This window comes from Phoenix dactylifera, unplaced genomic scaffold (genome assembly GCF_009389715.1).
Source record: "Phoenix dactylifera cultivar Barhee BC4 unplaced genomic scaffold, palm_55x_up_171113_PBpolish2nd_filt_p 000076F, whole genome shotgun sequence".
Classification (NCBI taxonomy): domain Eukaryota; kingdom Viridiplantae; phylum Streptophyta; class Magnoliopsida; order Arecales; family Arecaceae; genus Phoenix; species Phoenix dactylifera.
The window spans coordinates 321,778-344,533 of NW_024067675.1; the positions used below are offsets into that span (position 1 = coordinate 321,778).

A 22,756-nucleotide genomic window follows, 5' to 3' on the forward strand; every position below is an offset into this window, starting at 1 on the left:
TTAAAAATATATTAACAATTATTTATTTAAATAAATTTTATTATTTTAAAAAAATATTTTTATATCTTGCATGTGTCAACGCCATCCATTGAATCAGTCGCATGTACCTCACGTGGCGTGCACTTTTGTTTTCGCCGACTCCGCGCTGGGTTGGAGTCCCCCAAAACTCTCGCGTGCCGCGCACGCCCGAGTCATCCGGTCGTCCGGTTTTAACCCAGTCCGCTCGACTGCGGGATGTTATGCCTCCTCGCGGACTGCAACCCATATAAACGCGGGCATGGCGGCAATCTGGACCTCTGCGCGACCGCCGCCCTTCTTCTCCCACGATGTACGCCGGCTTAGCCGCTCCTCCCTTTCCCTCTATGTATATATTTCTCTTCCTTCCTCGCCTTCACTAGGGTTTCGCCGCGCTCACCTCGAGGGAATTCGCTCCCTCCGATGCTTCTCCAGGCCACGAGGTGGCAGTGGGGCTCCGCCGCTGCTAAAGATAGCGGTCGGCGGAGTCACCGAGCTCCTCCGGCTCTTCTCTCCCGATAAACGGAGGTCGGCCTCCTCGTACCGTCTCCTTTCTTGATCCTTTTCTGTTGTCCTCGATCTTTATAAGCTGATCGTAGAATTCCCGGTGTTTGACAGAGATGAATCAAGGATTGGACGAGAGGTGTCTCTGGCTCGCGGTGTAGATGATGTTGTTCAAATTCTAAAGTCTGACTACGATCGCGCTTATTTCCTTACAGGTAATGGGCTAGGTTACTTATTTAATTCTTGGAAGCAACTGCAGGAGCATGAGGACAATTGGGCATTACAAGGGATCACGGTGATGCTGGTGTTTTAATAGTTCGCTATCAAGGGGGAATGGTAGAGGAAGTGGGAAAAGAATAGTTTCTGATAATAGGTTTAGTAACAAAAATTTTGCATAGCAACTTTTGAATCATCTGATCTAAAGTAAGATTGGAGGAGAGAGCATTGGAAGCTGATTTCTGATTTTAAGAAGACATGAGAATGCCAGAGTGAGAAAGGATTTTACAAGTAGATAGTTAAGAATTTGGATGTATTAGAGGCAATTATCAGAAGACCAGAGATGCAGAGGAACTTTACGATGGAAACGATGTAAACGAGAATGGAAAATGCTGAAGTTGAAATGACGAGCTTGCAATAGGTCATGGGAATCAAGAAGGGTACCTTCGAATCCATGAAGAAGAAAAACTTGTAGACTGCTTCCTGCCCCTATTTATATTGTTTGATCATTATCATAGTACTCTAACTATAACCATCAGGAGCTGGATGTATGAATATGCATACTACTCTTATTTGTGGTAACCCACATTGAACCATTCGTTCTCTACAATCAATTCTCAGAAAGAATTTGAACGTAATATTTGATCATTCATACTGTAAGCTGGCAACTAACCTTCATTGTTATCTCTAAACATCAGGGAATTTCAATTCAGATATATACGCTGAGGATTGCTTATTTGAAGATCCTACTATTAAATTCCGTGGTAAGAATGTATACTTTTATGTGTTGCTTTTGTTTGTCGATATATTCTTCAATTTATATTGGCAGTTTAAAATCCCTTCAGTGTAGTGCAAAATGCTGCTATCAAGTAATGTCTCCATTTGGATGAAAGTATAACATACCTTGGCAAATAAAGGAGAAAAAGAAAACAAGGAGACTTTAGAAGGAAGATTTCATGTATATTTCTGAAGATTGGTTTCCCAGATAATCAACAATGCATCCCAACACTTCCCCTTTGTAACACCTAAGCTAATAAGAATTTTGATGCCCAATTTCATTGTTCGTGTAGCTTTTTGTTTTTAGCTACTTGATTTGAAAATAGATGCGAGACCAGATTCAGGTATGGGAGTGCTTAGGAAGCAATTTCAAGAGGTGGATTCTGAAGCAGATATAGCAATATTAATAAACCAGATATTTGTCCTAGCATGTGTTGCCTACCATTTCTATGTAGGCTAAAGCCCAACTTCAGCAAGGTGAACTAATGAATAGATTGTCTGGTACGTCCATATATGTATTTACATATATATTATGTAGCCTTGACATTTTAACCGACAATCCTCGTCCCATCTATATGGGATTGCATTGATGGATGGGTATCATTCCTTCTAAGAACATGTTATAATTGATTTTCAACCTGATGCCAAGCCTCTATAAGTTAGAAATTTCTGGCAAAGGCAACTATAGGCAAAAGAGGAGCCCAGGTAAGCTGGTAATCAGTTCCAGGTAGTGAATCACTGTAACCTACCTCAAATTATTCCTCCATGACTTTATCTCCACAGAGCTATCCTATGTGTAGTTTTGATAGGCCAAGGTGGACACAACGCACAACCATAAAGAATTGCAAGTATAATAGGGAGTGAGGGAACGTCGTGCATGGCATGCATGGGGACTAATGAAGAAGACCTGGTCCAAGCTAGCTGCAGTTCTGTTGGAAGACTTGGTCATCCAAAACACGTTGCAGTTTTAATGGAAGAATTGATCCAGTCTGCTGGATAACGTTCACATGCGTAGAATAAGTCGAGTGTTTGTTAGCTATTATTTTGTTGTTTGTTAGCTATTATTTTGCAGTCAGAGTCTTTATTCTAGGAAACTATGGTCATAAGTTTAGGAGAGGTTGTTATCCATTGTCTAGTTAAATTCTGCCGAATGCGTGAATAAAGGCAAGCAAAATTTCTATCCAACTACTTGCGGTACATTCTCACCTGAAGAGAATACTATTACTTTCGCAATTGTAATTCAGCTTTGACTGGGACCTATTATTGGTATCAAAGCCAGGGTTACAATGGCAACTAACAAGGAGAGGATCGAGAGATTAGAAGCAGGGCTTGGAGGACTTCAAGATGGCATCAACCGAATGGAGCTGGGAGTTGCTGACAAGCTACACCAACTCGAGGGGACCATCAACCGACTGTCCGAGGCTTTGTTTTCCAACAAGGAAGGCTCCAGCAACATCAACAATAACCGAGATGGTCATTCTCGCACCAACAGGGAAGAAAACAGAGATGACACGGACGGAAGAAGGCAAATCTTCTCTTCAAAGATGGCCAAACTTGAGTTTCCAAGATACTCTGGCAATGACCCCACTGAGTGGTTCAACCGCGTAGAGCAATTCTTTGAGTACCAAGGCTCTACTGAAGCACAAAAAGTCTCCTTGGCTTCGTTCCATCTGGAAGGGGAAGCCAACCAATGGTGGCAGTGGCTGCGCCGAGCATACAAGGAGGAAGGGCGAGCGGTGACCTGGACCATTTTTGAGGAAGAACTATGGGCTCGATTCGGACCAACCGAATGTGAGGATTTTGATGAGGCACTTTCACGGGTCAAACAGGTGGGCTCCTTGCAAGACTACCAGAAAGAGTTTGAGAGACTGGGCAACCAAGTGCATGGGTGGACGCAGAAGGCATTGGTGGGAACTTTCATGGGAGGTCTCAAGCCCGAAATAGCAGAAGGCATCCGGATGTTTAAGCCTTGAAGGAGGCTATCAGCCTTGCCCGCATGCGAGACGACCAACTTCTGCGCCAACGAAGATTTACACGGCCACCTCAACTTAGCCGACCGCAGCTGGACATTTCAACTCCGACGAGATCCACACCAGCATTCCCAGTGAAGCGCCTAACATGGGAAGAAATGCAGAAAAGAAGAGATTAAGGTCTTTGCTTTAATTGCAATGACAAGTTCACTGTGGGACACAAGTGCAGAGGGCTGCAACTCTTACTACTTGAAGGAAGCACTAGTACGGGCAACATTATGTGTGAAGAATTTACTGACGAGGTTGCAGAAGAGCCTACATCCGATCTTCAGCCCGAACCAGAGATATCCTTTCATGCGTTGACTGGATGGTCCACCTCCAGAACAATGCGGGTCACGGCTAGAGTCGGGCATCATAAAGTGGTTGTGCTCATTGACAGCGGCTCTACCCATAATTTTATTAGTGAAAAGGTGGCTAGTTTGCTTCACTTACCCGTGGCTCCTATCGAGCCATTCACGGTGCGGGTTGCTAATGGAAATCGATTGCAATGCCAGGGAAGATTTGAGAACGTGCATGTCCTCCTTCAGGGTATCCCTTTTTTCCTTACCCTCTATTCTTTACCACTAACTGGTTTAGACTTAGTATTGGGTATACAGTGGCTGGAGCAATTGGGTTCGGTTGTCTGTAATTGGAAAAAAATGACAATGGAATTCCAATGGGAGAATCAAGCTCGAAGATTACAAGGAACTGATGCGCAGTTCATTCAAGTTGCATCTCTGAAGGTGGTCTCTAAAGAATTGAGACAAGGGAGTTCCATGTTTGCAATTTGTCTGCAGTCACTCGAAGAAGTACCACGGCAGGACGTTCAACCGGATATGCAGCTAGTATTGGAGGCTTATGCCGACATTTTTCAAGAACCAACGCAGTTACCACCAAAGAGGGAGGTTGACCACTGCATTCCTCTTAAAGAAGGCATAGAGCCAATCAATGTGCGACCCGCCTATTTTCAAAAAACTGAGATTGAAAAACAAGTTCAAGACATGTTAAAATTGGGGCTTATAAGATCAAGTACCAGTCCCTTTTCAACACCTGTCCTGTTGGTTAAAAAGAAGGATGGTACATGGCGCTTTTGCACTGATTATCGGGCCCTTAATTTCGTTACTATCAAAGATCAATTTCCTATCCCAATGGTCGATGATATGCTAGATGAACTTCATGGCGCATCCTATTTTACAAAATTAGATTTAAGGGTCGGCTACCATCAGGTACGAGTACACCCAAATAATATCCATAAAACTGCTTTTCGTACCCACAATGGTCATTATGAGTATTTAGTTATGCCTTTTGGTCTTTGCAATGCACCCTCTACTTTTCAGGCCACTATGAATTCCATATTTCGCCCTTATCTGCGTAAATTTGTATTGGTCTTTTTTGATGACATTTTAATTTATAGCCCCAATTGGACTATGCATCTTGAACATGTTCAACAAGCTTTTGAAATGTTAAGGCATCACCAATTTTTTATTAAGATCAGCAAATGTGCCTTCGGTCAACAGGAGTTGGAATATTTGGGTCACATTGTTACTCATCAAGGGGTAAAAGTAGACCAAGGCAAAATTAAGGCAATGCTAGATTGGCCTAGACCTACTAATATTTCAGAATTGCGTGGTTTCTTAGGTCTTACAGGCTACTACCGAAAACTTGTTCGTAATTATGGAATATTGGCGCGACCACTCACTAATCTGTTGAAGAAGCGGCAGTTCGGGTGGATAGATGAAGCTGAGACAGCTTTCACTTTGCTCAAACAGGCTATGACCTCTACTACTCTTGCTATGCCTAACTTTAATGAGCCATTTGTTATTGAATCTGATGCTTCAGGAGAGGGAATTGGCGCGGTTCTAACTCAACAAGACAAACCAATTGCCTTCATGAGCCGGACCCTGGGAGTTTCAAAACTATCGTGGTCCACATACGCCAAGGAGATGCTAGCCATCATTGAAGCCATACGAACTTGGCGACCATACCTGCTAGGTCGAAGGTTCTATATTCAGACGGATCAACGAAGCCTCAAGTATTTATTGGAGCAACGCATGGTCACACCAGAGCAACAGAAATGGGTGGCAAAGCTGTTGGGTTATGATTATGAAATACTTTATAAGCCGGGCCGAGAAAATGGCGCAGCAGATGCACTCTCACGAGTGGTAGGCGGCCCAATTATTAATGCATTGTCTTTTTTGCAGGCCCAATTATGGGATGATATTAAGGCCACGGCCGCGGTTTTCTCAATGGCAAGTTAGCCACTGAGAAACCAGGGGCTCCTTACACATGGCGTGATGGATTGATTTTATATAAAAACCGAGTGGTAGTGCCTCCCAACTCGCCCATAATCCACCAACTTTTAAGGGAATTTCATGATTCACAATGTGGTGGTCACTCTGGTGTGCTGCGGACATTCAAAAGACTTGCCCAACAATTCTATTGGCCGTCGATGTATCACACGGTGCACAACTATGTCTCCTCTTGTGATGTTTGTCAGCGAGCTAAGGCAGAAACGTTGTCACCAGCAGGTCTCCTCCAGCCACTACCCATTCTATGCCAAGTATGGGATGAAGTGAAGTGAGGCTTTCCAAGCCGAACGAAACGAGCATCACTATGGATTTTATTGAGGGTCTTCCCCCATCCAACGGCAAGGATACCATCTTAGTGGTGGTGGATCGCCTCAGTAAGTCTACACATTTTTTGGCTTTGACTCATCCATTTACCGCAAAGACCGTGGCTGAAAAATTTGTGGAGGGAGTGGTTAAACTCCACGGTATGCCCAGATCTATCATAAGTGATCGCGACCCCATTTTTATTAGCAATTTTTGGCGCGAATTCTTCAAGTTATCAGGAACACAGCTTAAAATGAGTTCCACCTATCACCTGCAGACGGACGGACAATCAGAAGTCGTAAATAGGTGCTTGGAACAATACCTTCGCTGTTTGGTACATCAACAGCCACGAAAATGGAATTCTCTTCTTCCATGGGCCGAATTCTGGTATAATACAACCTATCACTCATCCACAGGAATGACCCCCTTCCAAGCTCTGTATGGTCGGCTGCCCCCAACCATTCCGCACTACCAAGTGGGCCAATCTCTAGTCCACGAAGTGGACCAAAGCCTTTCCTCCCGTGATGTATTGCTGCAACAATTGAAGGAAAATTTGCATGCAGCCAATAACCGCATGAAACAAATAGCTGATTCCAAGAGGCGCGACGTGGAGTTCCAAGAGTGGGATTTGGTTTTCCTCAAGCTGCATCCTTATCGGCAGCAAACAGTTTTTAAACGGGCATATCAAAAACTAGCTAGCCGATTTTATGGGCCATATCCGATTGAAAAGCGAGTGGGTAAGGTAGCTTATAAGCTCAAACTTCCAGAGGGGTCCCGTGTTCATCCTGTTTTTCACGTGTCCTTGCTTAAAAGGAAGTTGGGCGAAGTTAGTGCAACTAGTATTGACTTGCCACCTATTACTGATGAAGGAGAAATCGTGCTGGCGCCGGAAGCTTTGCTGGATACTTGCTGGGTGAAGAAAGGCTCGAAGTTTGTTGAGGAGAGCTTGGTTAAATAGCAAAGACTCCCTGCAGAGGATGCTACCTGGGAAAATACTAAGGAGCTGAGGGACAAGTTTCCACCTATGGACCTTGAGGACAAGGATCCACTGAAAGAGGGGGGTATTGATAGGCCAAGGCGGACCCAATGCACACCCATAAAGAAGCGCAAGTACAATAGGGAGTGAGGGAACGTCGTGCATGACACGCATGGGGACTAATGAAGAAGACCTGGTCCAAGCTAGCTGCAGTTCTGTTGGAAGACTTGGTCATCCAAGACTGTTGCAGTTTTAATGGAAGAATTGATCCAGTCTGCTGGATAACGTTCACATTCTAACGTTCACATGCGTAGAATAAGTCGAGTATTTGTTAGCTATTATTTTGTTGTTTGTTAGCTATTATTTTGCAGTCAGAGTCTTTATTCTAGGAAACTATGGTTGTAAGTTTAGGAGAGGTTGTTATCCATTGTTATTTAAATTCTGCCGAATGCGTGAATAAAGGCAAGCAAAATTTCTATACAACTACTTGCGGTACATTCTCACCCGAAGAGAATACTATTACTTTCGCAATTGTAATTCAGCTTTGACTGGGACCTATTAAGTTTACATTCGATTCATTCAAAAAACACTATAGTAGCTCCAGTTAGGGACAAAGTGATGGAGGAACGAACTATTTACTTGGTTGTTGAATACAATGAAAGCAATGGAAATGGACCCATTAATTATGTTTGCTCAAGTTGGGCTGTAAGTGCTTGAGAGTTAAAACTCAGAATTAGAGACATAAATTAATAAAGATGAAATGGTAAAAGGCTAACGTAAAGATGCTTGAAATATGGTGATTTATTCTTGTATAAAAGTAAATCCTGAATTTGGATTGGTGAGGTCACGAAAAAAAAATCTGGGGTTCTACTTTTGTCAACTAGTAGATGTGATACTTCTCAGAAAATTTCACTATGTTACATATGTTGAATTTAATGAGATCTTTTTTCATAATCTTTGACAAAGAAGATTTTAGAATACTCAATTTGAGTAGTAATCCATCTGAAGGAAACCAATTAATTGCATCTCCTCTATGAATAAAGTTATTTGAAAACTAATATTGAGTTCTTGTCCTATCTAGGTAAAGCTCAATATTCACAGAATCTGGAGTTGCTCGTGCCTTTTTTTGATCATCCATCTCTCAAACTAGAAAAGATTGAGAAGGTATATATGACTCCACTTCATAAATTAAAGCTGTTGTTTATCATGCAAACTTTTAGATCTGGAAGTATATAAATTTAAAGCACCACAGATAATTATAATGTGAGATGAAAAGAAGAAGAAATTTTGATTTGTGACATAAGCCTACTTAGAGGATATGAGGCCTTGATACTAATTCCACACTACTAACCTTAAAATGCATTATCTAAAATTGCTAAATAGCAAAGCTAAAATGTTTTTAAGGTTTCTTACCACGGCATCAATTTTTACAACTGGATAATGCTTTTTGGGAAGATAAAATGATTTTATTTGATTTGTTTTATGACTTAGAGATATCCAAACAAGTTCTGTTTTTGGCCCATGTCTGTTTTGCTATAGTTGGATCAATATCAATGATGGAAATTCTTGATTTACATTGTCTTATCCTGTATTTTGTCACCGGAAAGCTACCTGTATTGTCCATCCTGTCTCTATTTGATGTATTAGGTAAGTGATCCAAAAAGGCCATCTGGACCTTTCTGAATCAGTTGAACACCTTGAGTAGCTGTGAACTGGATCTCATACATGATTTAACAAATCATGCTTCAATCATGTTTTGAAACAGCCAACGGGCATAACTTCCTCATACAGTGTCTGATTTCAGTATTTTTAGTTAGAGAAAATGATGGGAATAGGAATTCATCCCTTTGGTCATGCAAAATAAAGTTGTCCAGATTAAAATTGACCATATCATATTACTAAAGATAGATGAAGCTACTGATATGTTAAATGTTCTGCCTGCCTAATTATACATTTATAATCATGCTCCAGGCAATAAAATCAATCAAATTGAGATAATGCTTATGTAACTATAGGTAAATTATTTTTATTAAAAAAATGGGTTATTGACATGAAATAATTTTTTTTCATAGAAGGCTTCATAATAAATTTTTATTTCAAAATTTAAGAAATTCTTAAGAGATTTTGGAAATGTAAACCTTTATTGTGTGTATTAGCTATGCTTACATTTGATCATGCACAGACTACAATTACGTTGTTCATTCAAGTAGAATGAAAGTTAATTGATAGTTTGATATATTTAAAATGGGACAAAACGAATGAGTAAAAATCTTTAATAGGTTTAACTTCTATACCAATACTTCAGTTCTGGATCGTGGTTCTTAAAATTTGCCAGAAATTTTCTTGTTTTGATGTTTTAAAGGCCAAGTGTTTGACCCTTTCACTTCCTCAGCCACACAAACAAGCATGCAAGAATAATGAGATTTGTAAGTCCAAAAGTCAATATATACTCACTTTTTCTCTTAACTGTGAGGAGAAGTTTAATATTATTGTGGCCGCCATCCGTAACTAATCATTGTAAGAGTGGCACCTATTAATACTAATCACTATTGTTCTTTACAAGCATGAATTTGCTTTTGAGTTCACATTTTTGAGCAAAATTTAAAATGTTAAATTATAATCTATTCATTATTACTCTGATCTTTGGCTATTTTGTTTTGTAGGGTAGTCATGATGAAGTGGACTTCATTTTAGCAACATGGAAACTAAGGTGCCTAGATATTCCTTTTCATTCTATACTTGCTGCTTTTAGGTTATGGATTTAAACATCGTACGTAACAGATGGTTAGCCTCTTCCTTGGTTTTGTATCACTTACTTTTGTCCAAAAAGGATCTCATGGGATTGATTCATTAGGTATTTGGGATCCTGATAAAGGAGGAGAACCTAGGAAAGTACTGGAGACTAGGAAATTTTGAGGGAAAATTTCAGGGAATATCTTTTTCAAGAAAAGGGTTATTTTTAATGAGAATCAATTTCATATATTCTATAACTAGATGTCAATCCTATGTTAACTCTCCTGTTTCTTCTGTACTTGGGACCAGCATTGGCAATGTTAAATATAGGGTACATGTGACTTGAAAGGGATATTCAGGACAATTTAATAACCAGGAAACTTTTCATTATAGGGCCTGTTTGGATAATCCTATTGGATCCTCAATATTGGAAACAAGATTTCTAGGATTACATAATATAAAGCTTGGCCCAGCCTATGTTAACTAGACCTTTCCCAGCCCATTCCTGCAGGGAGAAAAAAAAGACCTGTTGAGGTCTTTTTTTTTTCTACAGGATTTGGGCCGGCCCACTTCAAAGCTATTCCTGGATATTTTATGAGTGTAGACCTAGCCCAACCTGTAGCCTATGATTCTTCTGGTTGTACTAGCCCAATCCATGAATCATATAGGATTTTCAGCCCAATCCTGTAAAAAAATCCAAAAGGCCCATAGTGGTCATGTGAATTGGGTTCTTATTCTATTCTTTATGCAATATTTCAATTACATGCATGGATATAAACTATCGTAGTACAGTCAAGTGGAGTCATGTTTTCTGGAGTATTATTTACTAATAGAATCACATATATCATTTCAATCTGAGGATCCTGACACATTGCATGATTAAGGGAAAAACGATATAGCATAAACAGATGGATAAAACAAATAATTTAGCGGAGATCATATCGAAAAGTTCCCTGAAAACTGAGCTGTTCATTTTGGCTGAGGGTATCATTATGCTTGAGGTGCAAAGGTTCTAAGGTTACAATCCTATGTATCTTGCAACTCATGAAGCAAATACATTAAGCTTACAAGTGCCAATTATGAAATTAGAGTCTGAAGTTTGATAGTGCTACTGAAAATTTGAGATATTCTACTATCTTGTTATTCTCAGGTGGTACTCTCAGCATTGTGGTGGCAACGGCTTGTATTTACTTACATATGTATTGGCTGAACCCATAACTACATTTTCTTTGTAGTCCCTCGTCAAATTATCATATATAATTTGCCAATTTGACATTTTAAATGTTTTGCATTCTTTCCTAAAATGCGGACCCCTCTTTTTGTGCATCTATTGGCTTGTAATTGATCGTGAATTAAAGGGCTACCATCTAATTAACTCACTAAGGTTGGCAATCTTTGATTCATGACTGCTTATAATTCAATGTGCTTAATTATGTATTTCATCTGTCCTTAGAAATCTATTAGTAATAGATGAAATCCCATCCAGATTTTGGACTATCCTAATATTTTTCAGCTCTCCATTTGTACAACCTATCAGACCTTGGTCCTAGAAATGATATCGGTAAACAAGTTAAACATCACTGACTCGGTATCATTTCAATTTAAGAGTATGCTCTCTGTTTTATGGTTGGGAGCCTAGCAAATGATATTGTTTTAATATATTATTAGAAAGAGAGATAAGAGATACTAATGAAAGGTTTCTGGCAAAAGTTGATATGCTTTTGCTTGCATTAGTTTCTCGGATTATTCGCATTATTTGGTAAAAATTTTGTTATTCCTTATTAATAACTCTTTTATGACCCATTTCACAGAGTAGTAGAGTAATTTTCTCCTTTTTTTAATAATATATGTTTATATTTCTCTTTCCTATAGCTTTCCTCTGAAAGAACCAGCTTCATCAAATATAAGATATAATCAATTGCGAAAGATCTATGCATTTAGTGAGCTAACTATAGTTAGCCAATTCACATTTGATGTTTTCCCCTCCTTGACATGCAGAACATACTTAAAATTTCCTTGGAGGCCTCTCATTGGCATTAAAGGAACAACCACCTATGATTTGGACGAGAATTTTAATGTAAAGAAAGATATCTCTTTGTTAATCGGTACCGAGGAAGTAATATATGCAGTTTAAATGATATGATCGCTTGAAGCTGTTTTTCTTTTTCCAGATTGTTAGGCATGCTGAAAGTTGGAATGTTTCTGCACTTGAAGCGATTGGACAGATATTTAAATTGGGTTCAAAAGATGGTGATGAATGACTTCCTATAGTAAGTCTTTAGCTTTAATGATTTTAAAGAATATATGTTTGCAAGTGCTTCAAAGTTCAAAGTAGTCTTATTATTCCACTTTTGCCTTTCATGCTTCAGTCAATTTTCATACCTAGATAATTTTCATGCTGCACATGGACCTGTCTCGCATAGGACATGGGAATGCATGCTGTCTAATGTTATTATCTATGCCCTGCTAATCAAGATTGGTCATAAAATCCTCACTGGTCTAACACCAAAAAAGAAAAAACAAGTAACATGGCTTCTCCATTCAGTATGAGGTTATTTTGATGAGTCAAGGTATGAGTAGATCTCAACATGACGCAACCTTTTGTCTCAGATTCATGGAATAGGCAGTCTTGGACAAGGCCTGCTATAAAAGCTAAAAATCTGGTTGATGGGTAAGGAAACATAATGGTTACTTATGTTAAGCTAATTTCAGTAGCAAACATACCTCCAAGGTTCTCCTAGATGTGGAAAAGAGTTTAGACTAAGAGGTGTAAGGCAATTTTGGCAAATTAAAAGCTAAGGAGCAAAGATGAGAGACAAAATTATTTCATGGAATGCAGTATTATAGTTCCTTGCTTGATTTTTTTTTAAAAAAAAACAACATTTCTATTTCGTTCATTTGAATCTCCCTTGCGATGATAATTGAGTAATTAAGTGTGGCAGAATTATTTCTTGAAGCATAGAATAACTTCAAACGTTGATCAGCTGATTTTGTTCTTGCATAAGCTAGTCCAAGAATAGTCAGAAGTTGGACCCAGAATTGCAATGCATGCCTAGGTCAAAGAAGCAAACAGCTGAGATGAAACTTAAGCGAACAGCTAGGACTTAGGAGACCAATGAATATACATATCTACATCTATAATGATTAGAGCATTATCCATATGAACATCTTAGACTGGTTAATAGGCCTCATGGTTTCATATAACCTCCATTGATCATTCTCCATTTATGGAGGGCAGCATGAGTAACGTTGTAGAATCATGTGGATGGCATCTACATAGCACGATATTAGAACTAAAATAGATATCAAATTTAAGTATTTAAGAACAGACAGCATAGTACATGTATCATGTCTCACCTATTCTTTGGTTTTGATACCAAACATGTAAAGCGGGTATAAGGATAAAGAACAGTGGCCGATCATTGTCAACAAAACAAATTGCTTCACCATGATCCTCAACATTGTACAAGCTTTATAACAATGAAATGTATTGAAGTCGTATTGGAGTTCATCTGTCCCTCAATGTTCCATGGTTGGACTTTCCTTATTGACCAATGTTCTGTTATGAACTTGTATACATTTTATGGAATTTTGTCATTAGTTACTAACATCTCTCTCAGACTATCACTTTGTAAGCACCTCCCCGCGTAATGTGTCAAACTCTAGTTATATTAGATAAATCATTTTTCTCCATTTTCTTGTATACATAGGTTCAATGTAACGAATAGTTTTTTTTTTTTTTTTTTTTTTTTTTTTTTTGGGGGGGGGGGGGGAGGCGCTTATTTTGCATTTCTGTTCAATTTAAACCTCTTTTAATGTACCATATTTCCAATCTATCTACTGACTTTCAGTTCCATATCCTCAAAAGCCTTCCTCCACATATCCAGTTTAGCATTCATCTCTATACCTAGCTTATTAATTGTATCATTTGCACCAAACATACAGCATTTACACAATCCATTTCAAGAAATTTCCCTTCTTTATTTTAGAGTGGTGAATTTATTTATGTAAAGTTTTGACTCTATTTTAAGAGGGCAACTCTAAGGGCCTGTTTGGATAATTAGCAAGGTCTTTTTTTTTCTATATATGAGATTCAGGCCGGCCCACTCCAAAGCTACTATTGGGTATTTATGAATATAAGCCTAGCCCAACCCGTAATCTTATGATTTTGCTGGTTATATTGACCCAACCGACGAATTCCATAGGATTTTTAGCCTAATCATCCAAATAGGCCCTAAGTAGAAAGTTAGGCCTCGGGTAGGGTTTCAATTGTGAAGGCAAGGGAAAGATATTTCCTTTACATATCTCGATCTATATTTTTCCATTTCACTCAATATTTATCAATTAATAATTAACCTATCCTTATGCTGTCAATTATTGTGTTAAATAATGCCTTAGCTATCAAGATATCGATTATCGTAAATTTGGAAATTTAGCTGGCAATGCTGACCATACAATAGAGATGTATGAGACTTTAAACCAAAGCATCACCTATAAATAAACTTGCTGCTGGTAAACAACCTAGTGATGATACTTTTGCAGCTTATATATATTACAGGTGCAAATGGACGGGAATCATAGATTTGCATGAATTTCTTATATCTCATGTAAGGACTGCCGTTATTGGATCCAAATTAATGGTATTTTTCTTTTAAGATTCTCAAAATTGACTCATGTAAGATGGTTGTGTATGATTCCTTCTAAATGAAAAGAACACGGTCATACACATTTATTGTTCATCGGCTTCTATATGTTCACCTTAATATTAATTTTTTTTCCTTATCTTCCAAGAAAGCTATGACTCATTAACTTAATGTAGGCTCATGTCTCCAGATGAATCAGGAATGCTGAACCAAAATCACCACCATTCCAACGGAGGCCAATTAATTAGTATCAGTGACGAGATTCAGAAGCCCAGAACGCCAAGATCCTGCTGCTGGGGTGCATATTAAAAGCCGGCGCATCCCTCATCTTCGTCCACCATTTCAGTGAATACGAGTGCCCATTGAAGTGTATGAGTCAATTAGGATTCCCCAACAGTTTACCTGTTTGGGAGGATCTAAGCATCCAGTGTTGCTGGTTAGGCAGAAGAGGTGAATCGCCATGGTTTATATTCATTTCGGTAATTAATATCTGAAGGTTAGGTTGCTGTGCACAACATGAGAATACCGCTATTTTGCAAGTATTCTTGGCTCCATCTACAGAGAATATGCTTTCCCATGACGCAGCTCCGCTAATTGATTTCTCGGAATGCTTACGCAAACCTACTTATGGAAGTATGGTCTCAGGCTGCTGAAACGATTCCACCCTGAGGGGATCAGATGGTTAAAGATATTAACGGAGGGCAAAATCAAGCTTATCGCAAACAGAACCTATACTTCAATTTTTGAACCCATTACTACCGGTTCTAGGGAGCACACCCTATCATTTCTAGTTTGAAGTGCATCTGGATCTTAAAAGGTTACTGTTACGTCTTTAAACTAACTATAGCTTACCAGAAGGTCCAACCAATTAAAACAAGTTGGGATACCACCATGTGGTGAATCAAGAACGGTCATTGGGCGGGCTCTGTGTCATACCGCCAAGCTTGCATATTATGTGCTTTCTATAGTTGGCTGCATTCTAACCGGAGATCTAGTGATCATTGAAATTCCACTGATGTGACAGGCACGATGCTATTCACGTGCGAAGCATTCACGCTTGATATTCAGGCCGTATTGAAGTCAATCACTTCTGGTCGAACTACATGTCCTAATTCTCTGATGGTAGTAGGCTCTTCCATTGGACATACACAAAAAAGGAGGGGGTAGAGGAGGAAAAAAAAAAAAACGCCCTAACCTCCTCCTGTTCTATAATTACCACATTGGTATAGATATTGGAGGGTCCTTGCTGGATATGTTTCGGTCGGAGGATTTTTTTGCTCTATGCTATTTTAGGTCGGCTATAGTGACTAAGTGTTGCTTGCCTTCTTCAATTCTGGCCAAAACAGCCGACCACCAAGCTCTCTAGCATCGTTCTCGCTTCTCGTCATAGTGCCCAAAGCTAGTCATTTGTCAGCGGCAACGGTTACCATTGATACAGTTGGTTAAAACATTGTTGCACGTTTTGGCACGGTTGAAGTGTCCGAGCTTGCTCAAAAATTTAACACCCATTTATTTTCTGCTTACGTGTAAGAATCTTTTCAGAATACATGCATAAATAAATAATATTGAGAATTCTATCAACTCTCGAGTGTTTCTCCATTTGCCTACTTCTCAAACTTGTTTCTCATTTCTCTTATTTATGTTCTGAACATCATAGGCTCCATTTGTGTTACCGGACTCGTGTTCCATTATGTCCTTAAATTAAACGACGGTGCTTCGATATTGAGGTGAGTTTATTAAAAGATACCTGCGTATTTGTGGGTAGCCAACTCCCCCATCATTTCATAAATCTTTAACCATTGTTTTTAAAGAAAGAACTCGAATGGGAGACATCCATCCAAAATTGGATGAAGAGCAGGATCCAAAAGGCTCACTCGCATTGAACATCCTGTGACTTCACCAACTCGAACACTAAAGAGGCATCTTCACTTTCAATCCATATCTACTACTGTCGAGAAGTCGAATCCTCCTGGGATTTCTTCTTTAGCTTGTTATCCACACATCATGTCGTGCAATGCTATCCTTATCTCAGAGAAAGAGGAGACAATCGTGCGGGTGCAAAAAGCCCACCACAAACTTTATCATGGGAGGGAGTTCGACGTGAGTGCAGGGTGGACCGCACCGTAAGACTTGTCACGTTGGGGGTGGGCCGGTGGGGCGTTCTGCTGGGCCGAACAACACTGACAACCACCCCAAACAGCGGATCCCGTTGGAACCGTTATTTAACGTCAAAATGGGAAAGAAAAGATTAACATGCCATTCTTGTCCCTTAACATGCCATTCCGTTGTATTTTGAAATAAAAGAGTAACTTGTAACAGTTGTAATTTAACAAGAAGTATCAGGTAGTAAAGAGAATTAGCAGTATTATTTACTCGAGCCAATGAAAAGAATTATGAGTCCACGCTTGTTGCAGCCGGAGGTGGACACTTCCTCTTTTTTCTTTTTCCTTTTCTGTTTATTAAAGTAGGTGTTTCATACTATACGGATACGAATACACCTAGAAGAGCATGTATACAAAAGGTCTCAGAAAGCACCAGGCAAACCATCCTCACCAACCCATAGGGTGTCTCCTGAATGGCTCGCAACATACGCTGCCACCCAGTCCACCGCCCTGATCGCATCATGGTATGCATGCATAACTCGAAAGAGCACCCCCTTTCTCACCATCAACCATATGTCACGGAACGAAGGATGAACTCCTCCATCACTGTGAGGGTCCTTTCATTGACACTTCGTCAATGAGACAGTTAGTGCCGTGGAGTTGAAAGCTGCATGGAAGGGCATCATCTTTGTCAAATTGGCTCTAGAAGCAGATTGTATCCATCTTGAAGATGATGCGACTCTGATGATCGATTGAATTCAGAAAAGTGTTGACAGGCACAGGCACCTGGATGGGCACCCATTCTTGCGGGACATATATAAGATTGTGGAAGGGCTTGCAGCTTTTCGGGCTATCCATGTTTATCGAGAGGCGAACAGTGCGGCTGATTGGGTTGCATCCTATGAACACACCACTCAAAAGAATGTCATTGGGAGAGACCATAGTTCCCTCCCCAACCTTTACATCGACTTCTTTTTGACTCTTATAGGTGTACTCATGCACGCATGGTGTGAGTTACCGTTGTATCAAAATAGAAAAAATATGTTCCTGTTGATATAGATTTGGATGTAAAATATTATTTAACTGCGATCAGCACTGGAAATGTGTGATAATGACCATTGTTCCCATTGTATAACAGCTCGCAGAATAATGGCTAGTTATCGGCTGCAATCCAAATTCCCGTGACTAACCTGGCTGTTAGTTTTGAGAGGAGAAGAAACCAAGCTTTGGGGGATTTTATGTGGGACCCACACGTAATCCATGTGATGGTGCTCTTTCTTGTTTTGAAGTGATGAGGAGCCTTCACGTCTCCTGCATGCTGTTCTCACCCAAAGCCCAAAGGATTCTTCGTGCCGGCTCCCGAGTTTCTTAATTCCTATCGGTGCTGCATGCCATCGTAATAAATAACATCTCCAACCGTGTTCTTTTCTCTGAATTTCTCCATATTAATCACTCAACTGCATCCGATAATCCTCAATTCATGTTCATTTTTAATGCTTCGGTTTTGGATTGAGAAGTACTGCGCATCCACGACTCATGGACTACTAACCAAACTACCTATATAGAATAACCAAAATTTAAAGCTTAAATCTTCAGAAGATCCTATAAAGCAAGCTAAATTAGTCGTTTGTATGTTTGGGAGGTGCAAATGTGGTTCTTTGTATGTTTTCTATGCTGTGTTCCTCCAGTAAAGAACACTTACTTCTTGGGAGGAGGCTTTGAAATGGTCTTCAGCGATTAATTGATGTAGTCACCTGAGGGTTCTAATCTCTCTGTTGGTTTGATATTCGTAAAGCATGAAGTGAGAACAGAACATTTAGGCTCGTATCGAAAAAACATCGTCTTATATTAATAAATAGAACTAGCTAAGAAGCATGAATCCTAAACCAACAATGTTCAAAGTCGAGGGGATATTTTTCAGTAGCAATTTCAAGTTAGGAAGACTAGAAAACAAGCAATTACCTTCTCTCAGGCCCATAAATTGGATCCCACGTTAGAGCTTTTTAATATTTAGGTGGTACGACTTTTTGTTCTTGCCCGTGACGATGAAATATGTGGACCAATTTGCGAAGGTCTTTTGATGTGGTTTGGATTTTTCAGCCGATAAAAATTGTCAACCAAAACAATTGACCATATGGCTTGATCTAGGCATTGAAGGGTTCTTTGTCGGATCAAATTCGGCAACTTTTATTGGGTGTGAACAAAAAGCTCTCGTTTGTGTTATTAAGATTGAAATAATTTTTACTAGATATCAACAAAAAAAACTTTATTTTTGTGTTCCTAACACTGTTTTTTTTTTGATTTTCTTGACTGTACTCATTTACGTTTAGTATGAAGTGCCGATATGTCAAAAAAAAAAAAAAAAATCAAGATCCAAGTCTCACTTAGTTATGAGAATCTCAAAGAAATATGTATTCCAGTGCTGCTTAGAATTACAACGTAGAAGTGCAAAAAGATCAGGCTGGTGCAGGGATTTGACAACCTCGTAGATCAGTGATGCATAGCTCAGCATAAGATGCTTCCATTTTTTCCAAATCCTTTCCAAACTTGCTCCACCTCCATTTTTTCCTGCCATATTCCTTCCTACTTAATTCAGTGAATGTGATGCAGAACGGATCTACCAAGTACACATAGAATCATTGTCCAGTGCATGATTGGGCAAATTTTTCAAAAGCTTCAAATTAGGCATCAAAAAATTGCTTCAAGCCGCAGTAAAGGGCACACAAAGGTACATTGAATCCACAATCATTTGATAGCTCAACAATCAACCGACTAATTTTTGGGCAATAAACTCATGAGTTGCTCTCTAATCCCTTTCACCGCATGATAAGCAAATTGTTCGTGCGCACAAATTAGTTAGTAAATTTATTCTTTTGCTCCATCTCCATCATTTCTTGAAATCAAAGAATCCTCCAGTACACCAATAAAAGGCTCAAGAAAATGAAAAGTTTATTGAGACCACAACTCGGCAACTCCATAATCCGGCAAAAATTTTGTTTCTGCATGCAAAGCATTGCTCCATAATCACGATAAATCTCAACAAAGTAACATGTTATTCCAACCTTAACATCTATTCTACCATTCGGATATTTCATCTTAAATCAAGGATGAAAACTTACAAGAATTTCTTTTTTGAAAAAAAAAATATACAGCAAGATCATTTCGTGGTTAAAAAAGAGTCAACAATTTCTTCCCAATACACGGTTTTGCTCTGCAATAGATGCTTCTGAAGAGAAAGAGGTAGCCCTCTCTATTTAAAGAATAGATCTCTTCGCTATTTAGTCGATGTGGAATTAAGTACAGGTTTCTTTATTTCAACGACTGGCTTTTCTTGTTTACGTTTTTTTTTTTTTTTTAACTCGATTGGTTGGACTTTAAATTCGAGCTGTCGCTGTACCAAAAAATATATATATATATTTTGCACGAGTAGGCAGGCAGGAGATGGGCACCACCAGTGCGGATGGGTCATGTGCCACAGCAGGCTCTCTAGGCTTGCTTTAATGATAAGAAACCACTCCATTTTGGCTTTTGTGGTGTAGGTCGCCATTCAGCCGATCCCCCGGTCCCAACGCTTCCCTCACCGCGCCCGTCTTTCTCGTCCCCCAATCTACTTCCATATCTCTATTCCATGTCTGACCAATAGAAATAATTGATGGTGTCATATGGATATGGTACCAAATTAAGGTTCAGCAACCAGCCTAAGAAATGACAAACCGTGTCATAAATATACATTAAACGGCTTTTAATAATTTACCAAAAAAAACGATTTTAATTATGTTCTACACCAAATAATTCTAAACTTGTCTCGTTTTTTTTCCAAAGAAAAAAAAATGAAGAGATAAGTCCATCATGCTACCTAAATTGCAAAACAAAATTTATTTTTTGTTTAACAAAAGCTATTAAAAATACTAAATCAACTTTTTTTTCAAAAAAAAAAAAATCATTTTATCTATTTTTTTTTTGATTGAGCTAATAGTGGCTGTTATTTTCGCCATAGGAAACGGCCATTAGCCGCGAATGCGACGTTTCAAGTTGACCCGTGCCCCGGATACCCCACAAACTAGATTTCACCAGATACGATGGCGGATTTAGGATGGTCTCGTTATTGGACGATAACATGGTGAGGATCCACCATACTATAATAGGCGGTCCCTTCCCCTCAAATAATTGATTTTAAAAGCATAGATCGATTCTATCGAAAGATTGAATTGCTTGTTATACTGTCGACCGTTCTGAAGAAGTACCATAAATTTAATTGTCAATTATTTTGATCGATCTCAATAATATTTTGTTTTTTAATCTTATTAAATATATTCATACCAGATTTATTTTAATAGCCCTCCCTCACCCTCACTCCGGAAATATAGGGGTTTAAAATATACAAGTATTATACTATTATATATAAATTAATAAAAAATAGCAGTCATCGTAAGAGATTATTTAATACATAAAATAAACAAATATTGTTAATTTTTCTAATTTATGTTTCTGAAAAGTTTGCATTGTGTAAATAATAATAATTTTGTATTAAATGAATATATTTTTTTGGGCACAATGGCAGCTGACACCTATCAAGCATGGGTGTAGCCAGCAAAATTAGAAAAAAAAAAGATAAAACAAAGAATGAGGCACTGACGCCACCCAGGTGAAGCCTCAAGAGTTGTAGGCCTCAAATGAAGCCACCCAGTTAGCTATGTTGCTTGCCTCTCTATAGACATGTGTGGCCCACGAAAGATCATCCTCATCTAAGAGTCTACGAATATCGCGTAGCAGCACGTTCGAACTCGCGTCTCCAGCCCCGAATCCACTTTATTACCATGGTCGAGTCTCTCTCGAGCAGAATACAGTCCGCACTCAGTATCCATCTCGTATGAATAATTCTCTTCTATGCAGCCCTGAGCTCAACATAGACGACAGATGTATCGAAAATCCACGAGTCCCTTGCCGCAACTAGTCAACCTCGTGGTCTCGATGACAAAACCAATACCTTCCGTACACCCTCCTTCGCTGGCACTCCTATTCAAATGAGCACCCCTTTAAAATAATGTAATGATCTATAATGTTTTGGGCGGAGGGCTGTGATTAAAGCCTAACGCCGTTAGAGAGAGAGAGAGAGAGAGAGAGAGCATGACATGAGAACGTGACCACATGGGGAGTGCAGCGCTGGCCTTTGGATGGTACGTCAAAGACAACATTTTCGGACGCTGAGACCAAAGCTATAAAAGACGCTGTTTTCATGCACCCACGTGGCCTTCCGTCCTCTCCCCGAACCCCAATGCCTCAGACCGGTCTCCACGCCAACGTCATCTTCCACCCTGCTCCTTACGCTGTCTCGTTCGTCACACCAACACACACTTCCATGCAGACTTGTCGCGCATCCATTGGTCGACTTGTGGGGCCCAGGAAACGTTTCGCACCGCCCTCGGTCATAAATGGACACGTCGCGAGACGGATCTCGATCCTGTTTGGGATAAGACAGCCGAGTGGAGTCGTCAATTCTCGTCCTACGGGATACCGTACTTCTTTTAGTACCCCAACCACCGTGGTTTAATTGACCGGGAGGCCCGGCTGAGAAAACGTTATCATGGGAACATCACGCACTGTTTCCATCCAATGGGTGCTTGACACTTCTCGAATTGTTTGGTTTCTAGGGTCGTCTCCACTGTCAGGTCCAAAAGGTGGGCGCTGGCCATTGCCAGCCATTGGATTAAGGATCCGACGGTCGTGGAAAGCTAAAAAGTTCCAACAACTATGCTGTCTAATTAGGTTATTTTTCAAGGGGAAATTTTGGTCTTCAAGAACAAACCTGCAAAAGCGTGCCGTGTTGAGATTTCAATCTCCAATCATTGCAATCTGCCTAAAGATAAAATTCAAGTATTATGAAAACCATGATACTATGCATGAAGTGGTTTAAAAATGAATAATTTTCCAGCAATGATACGATGATTTTGTTTTGTGTTAGATTACGGGTCGCAGCGTCACAACCTATAACCTCATCTAAAAAGTATAGCTAAAAGGTATTCTTTTTGGGTTCCTTAGTTCTATATAAGTACCCAAGATCTCCTCAACGAATAACTGATATGAGACTAAACAAACACTTGCACGAATCCTCATATACTCCCTCCATTCAAATTCTGACGTCCTCGTTAGGCTAAAAGTTCAAATCTAT

At 39.5% G+C, this 22,756-nt stretch overlaps 1 protein-coding gene across 11 annotated transcripts; it reads left to right on the forward strand.

The window, feature by feature from the left end:
* Positions 1-63: 63 nt before the first annotated feature.
* LOC103723761 lies at positions 64-15,062 on the forward strand. Of its 11 annotated transcripts, none has more exons than XR_606695.4 (9): positions 72-543; positions 634-734; positions 1,434-1,499; positions 8,191-8,273; positions 9,773-9,819; positions 11,841-11,919; positions 12,014-12,112; positions 14,385-14,449; positions 14,676-15,062. XR_606695.4 is itself a non-coding variant. In XM_008814782.4 (8 exons), the coding sequence occupies exons 1-7, from the start codon at positions 71-73 to the stop codon at positions 14,431-14,433; spliced, it is 918 nt and encodes a 305-aa protein (XP_008813004.2). In that variant the 5' UTR covers positions 64-70; the 3' UTR covers positions 14,434-14,482; positions 14,676-15,062. The 11 variants fall into 11 exon arrangements, 8 of the variants coding, with proteins under 8 accessions (XP_008813004.2, XP_008813006.2, XP_008813005.2 ...); XR_005507044.1 differs by having other exon boundaries at positions 14,401-14,449; positions 14,662-15,062; XR_606697.4 differs by having other exon boundaries at positions 73-543; positions 14,401-14,449.
* Positions 15,063-22,756: the final 7,694 nt, after the last annotated feature.

What these genes read in the sequence shown, in the direction of transcription:
- LOC103723761 (XM_008814782.4), top strand. Translation starts at nt 71, where the DNA reads ATGTGTCAACGCCATCCATTGAATCAGTCGCATGTACCTCACGTGGCG. An exon ending in TTCTCTCCCGATAAACGGAG is followed by an intron (nt 544 to 633) that starts GTCGGCCTCCTC and finishes GGTGTTTGACAG; the next exon opens with AGATGAATCAAGGATTGGAC. An exon ending in TCGCGCTTATTTCCTTACAG is followed by an intron (nt 735 to 1,433) that starts GTAATGGGCTAG and finishes TCTAAACATCAG; the next exon opens with GGAATTTCAATTCAGATATA.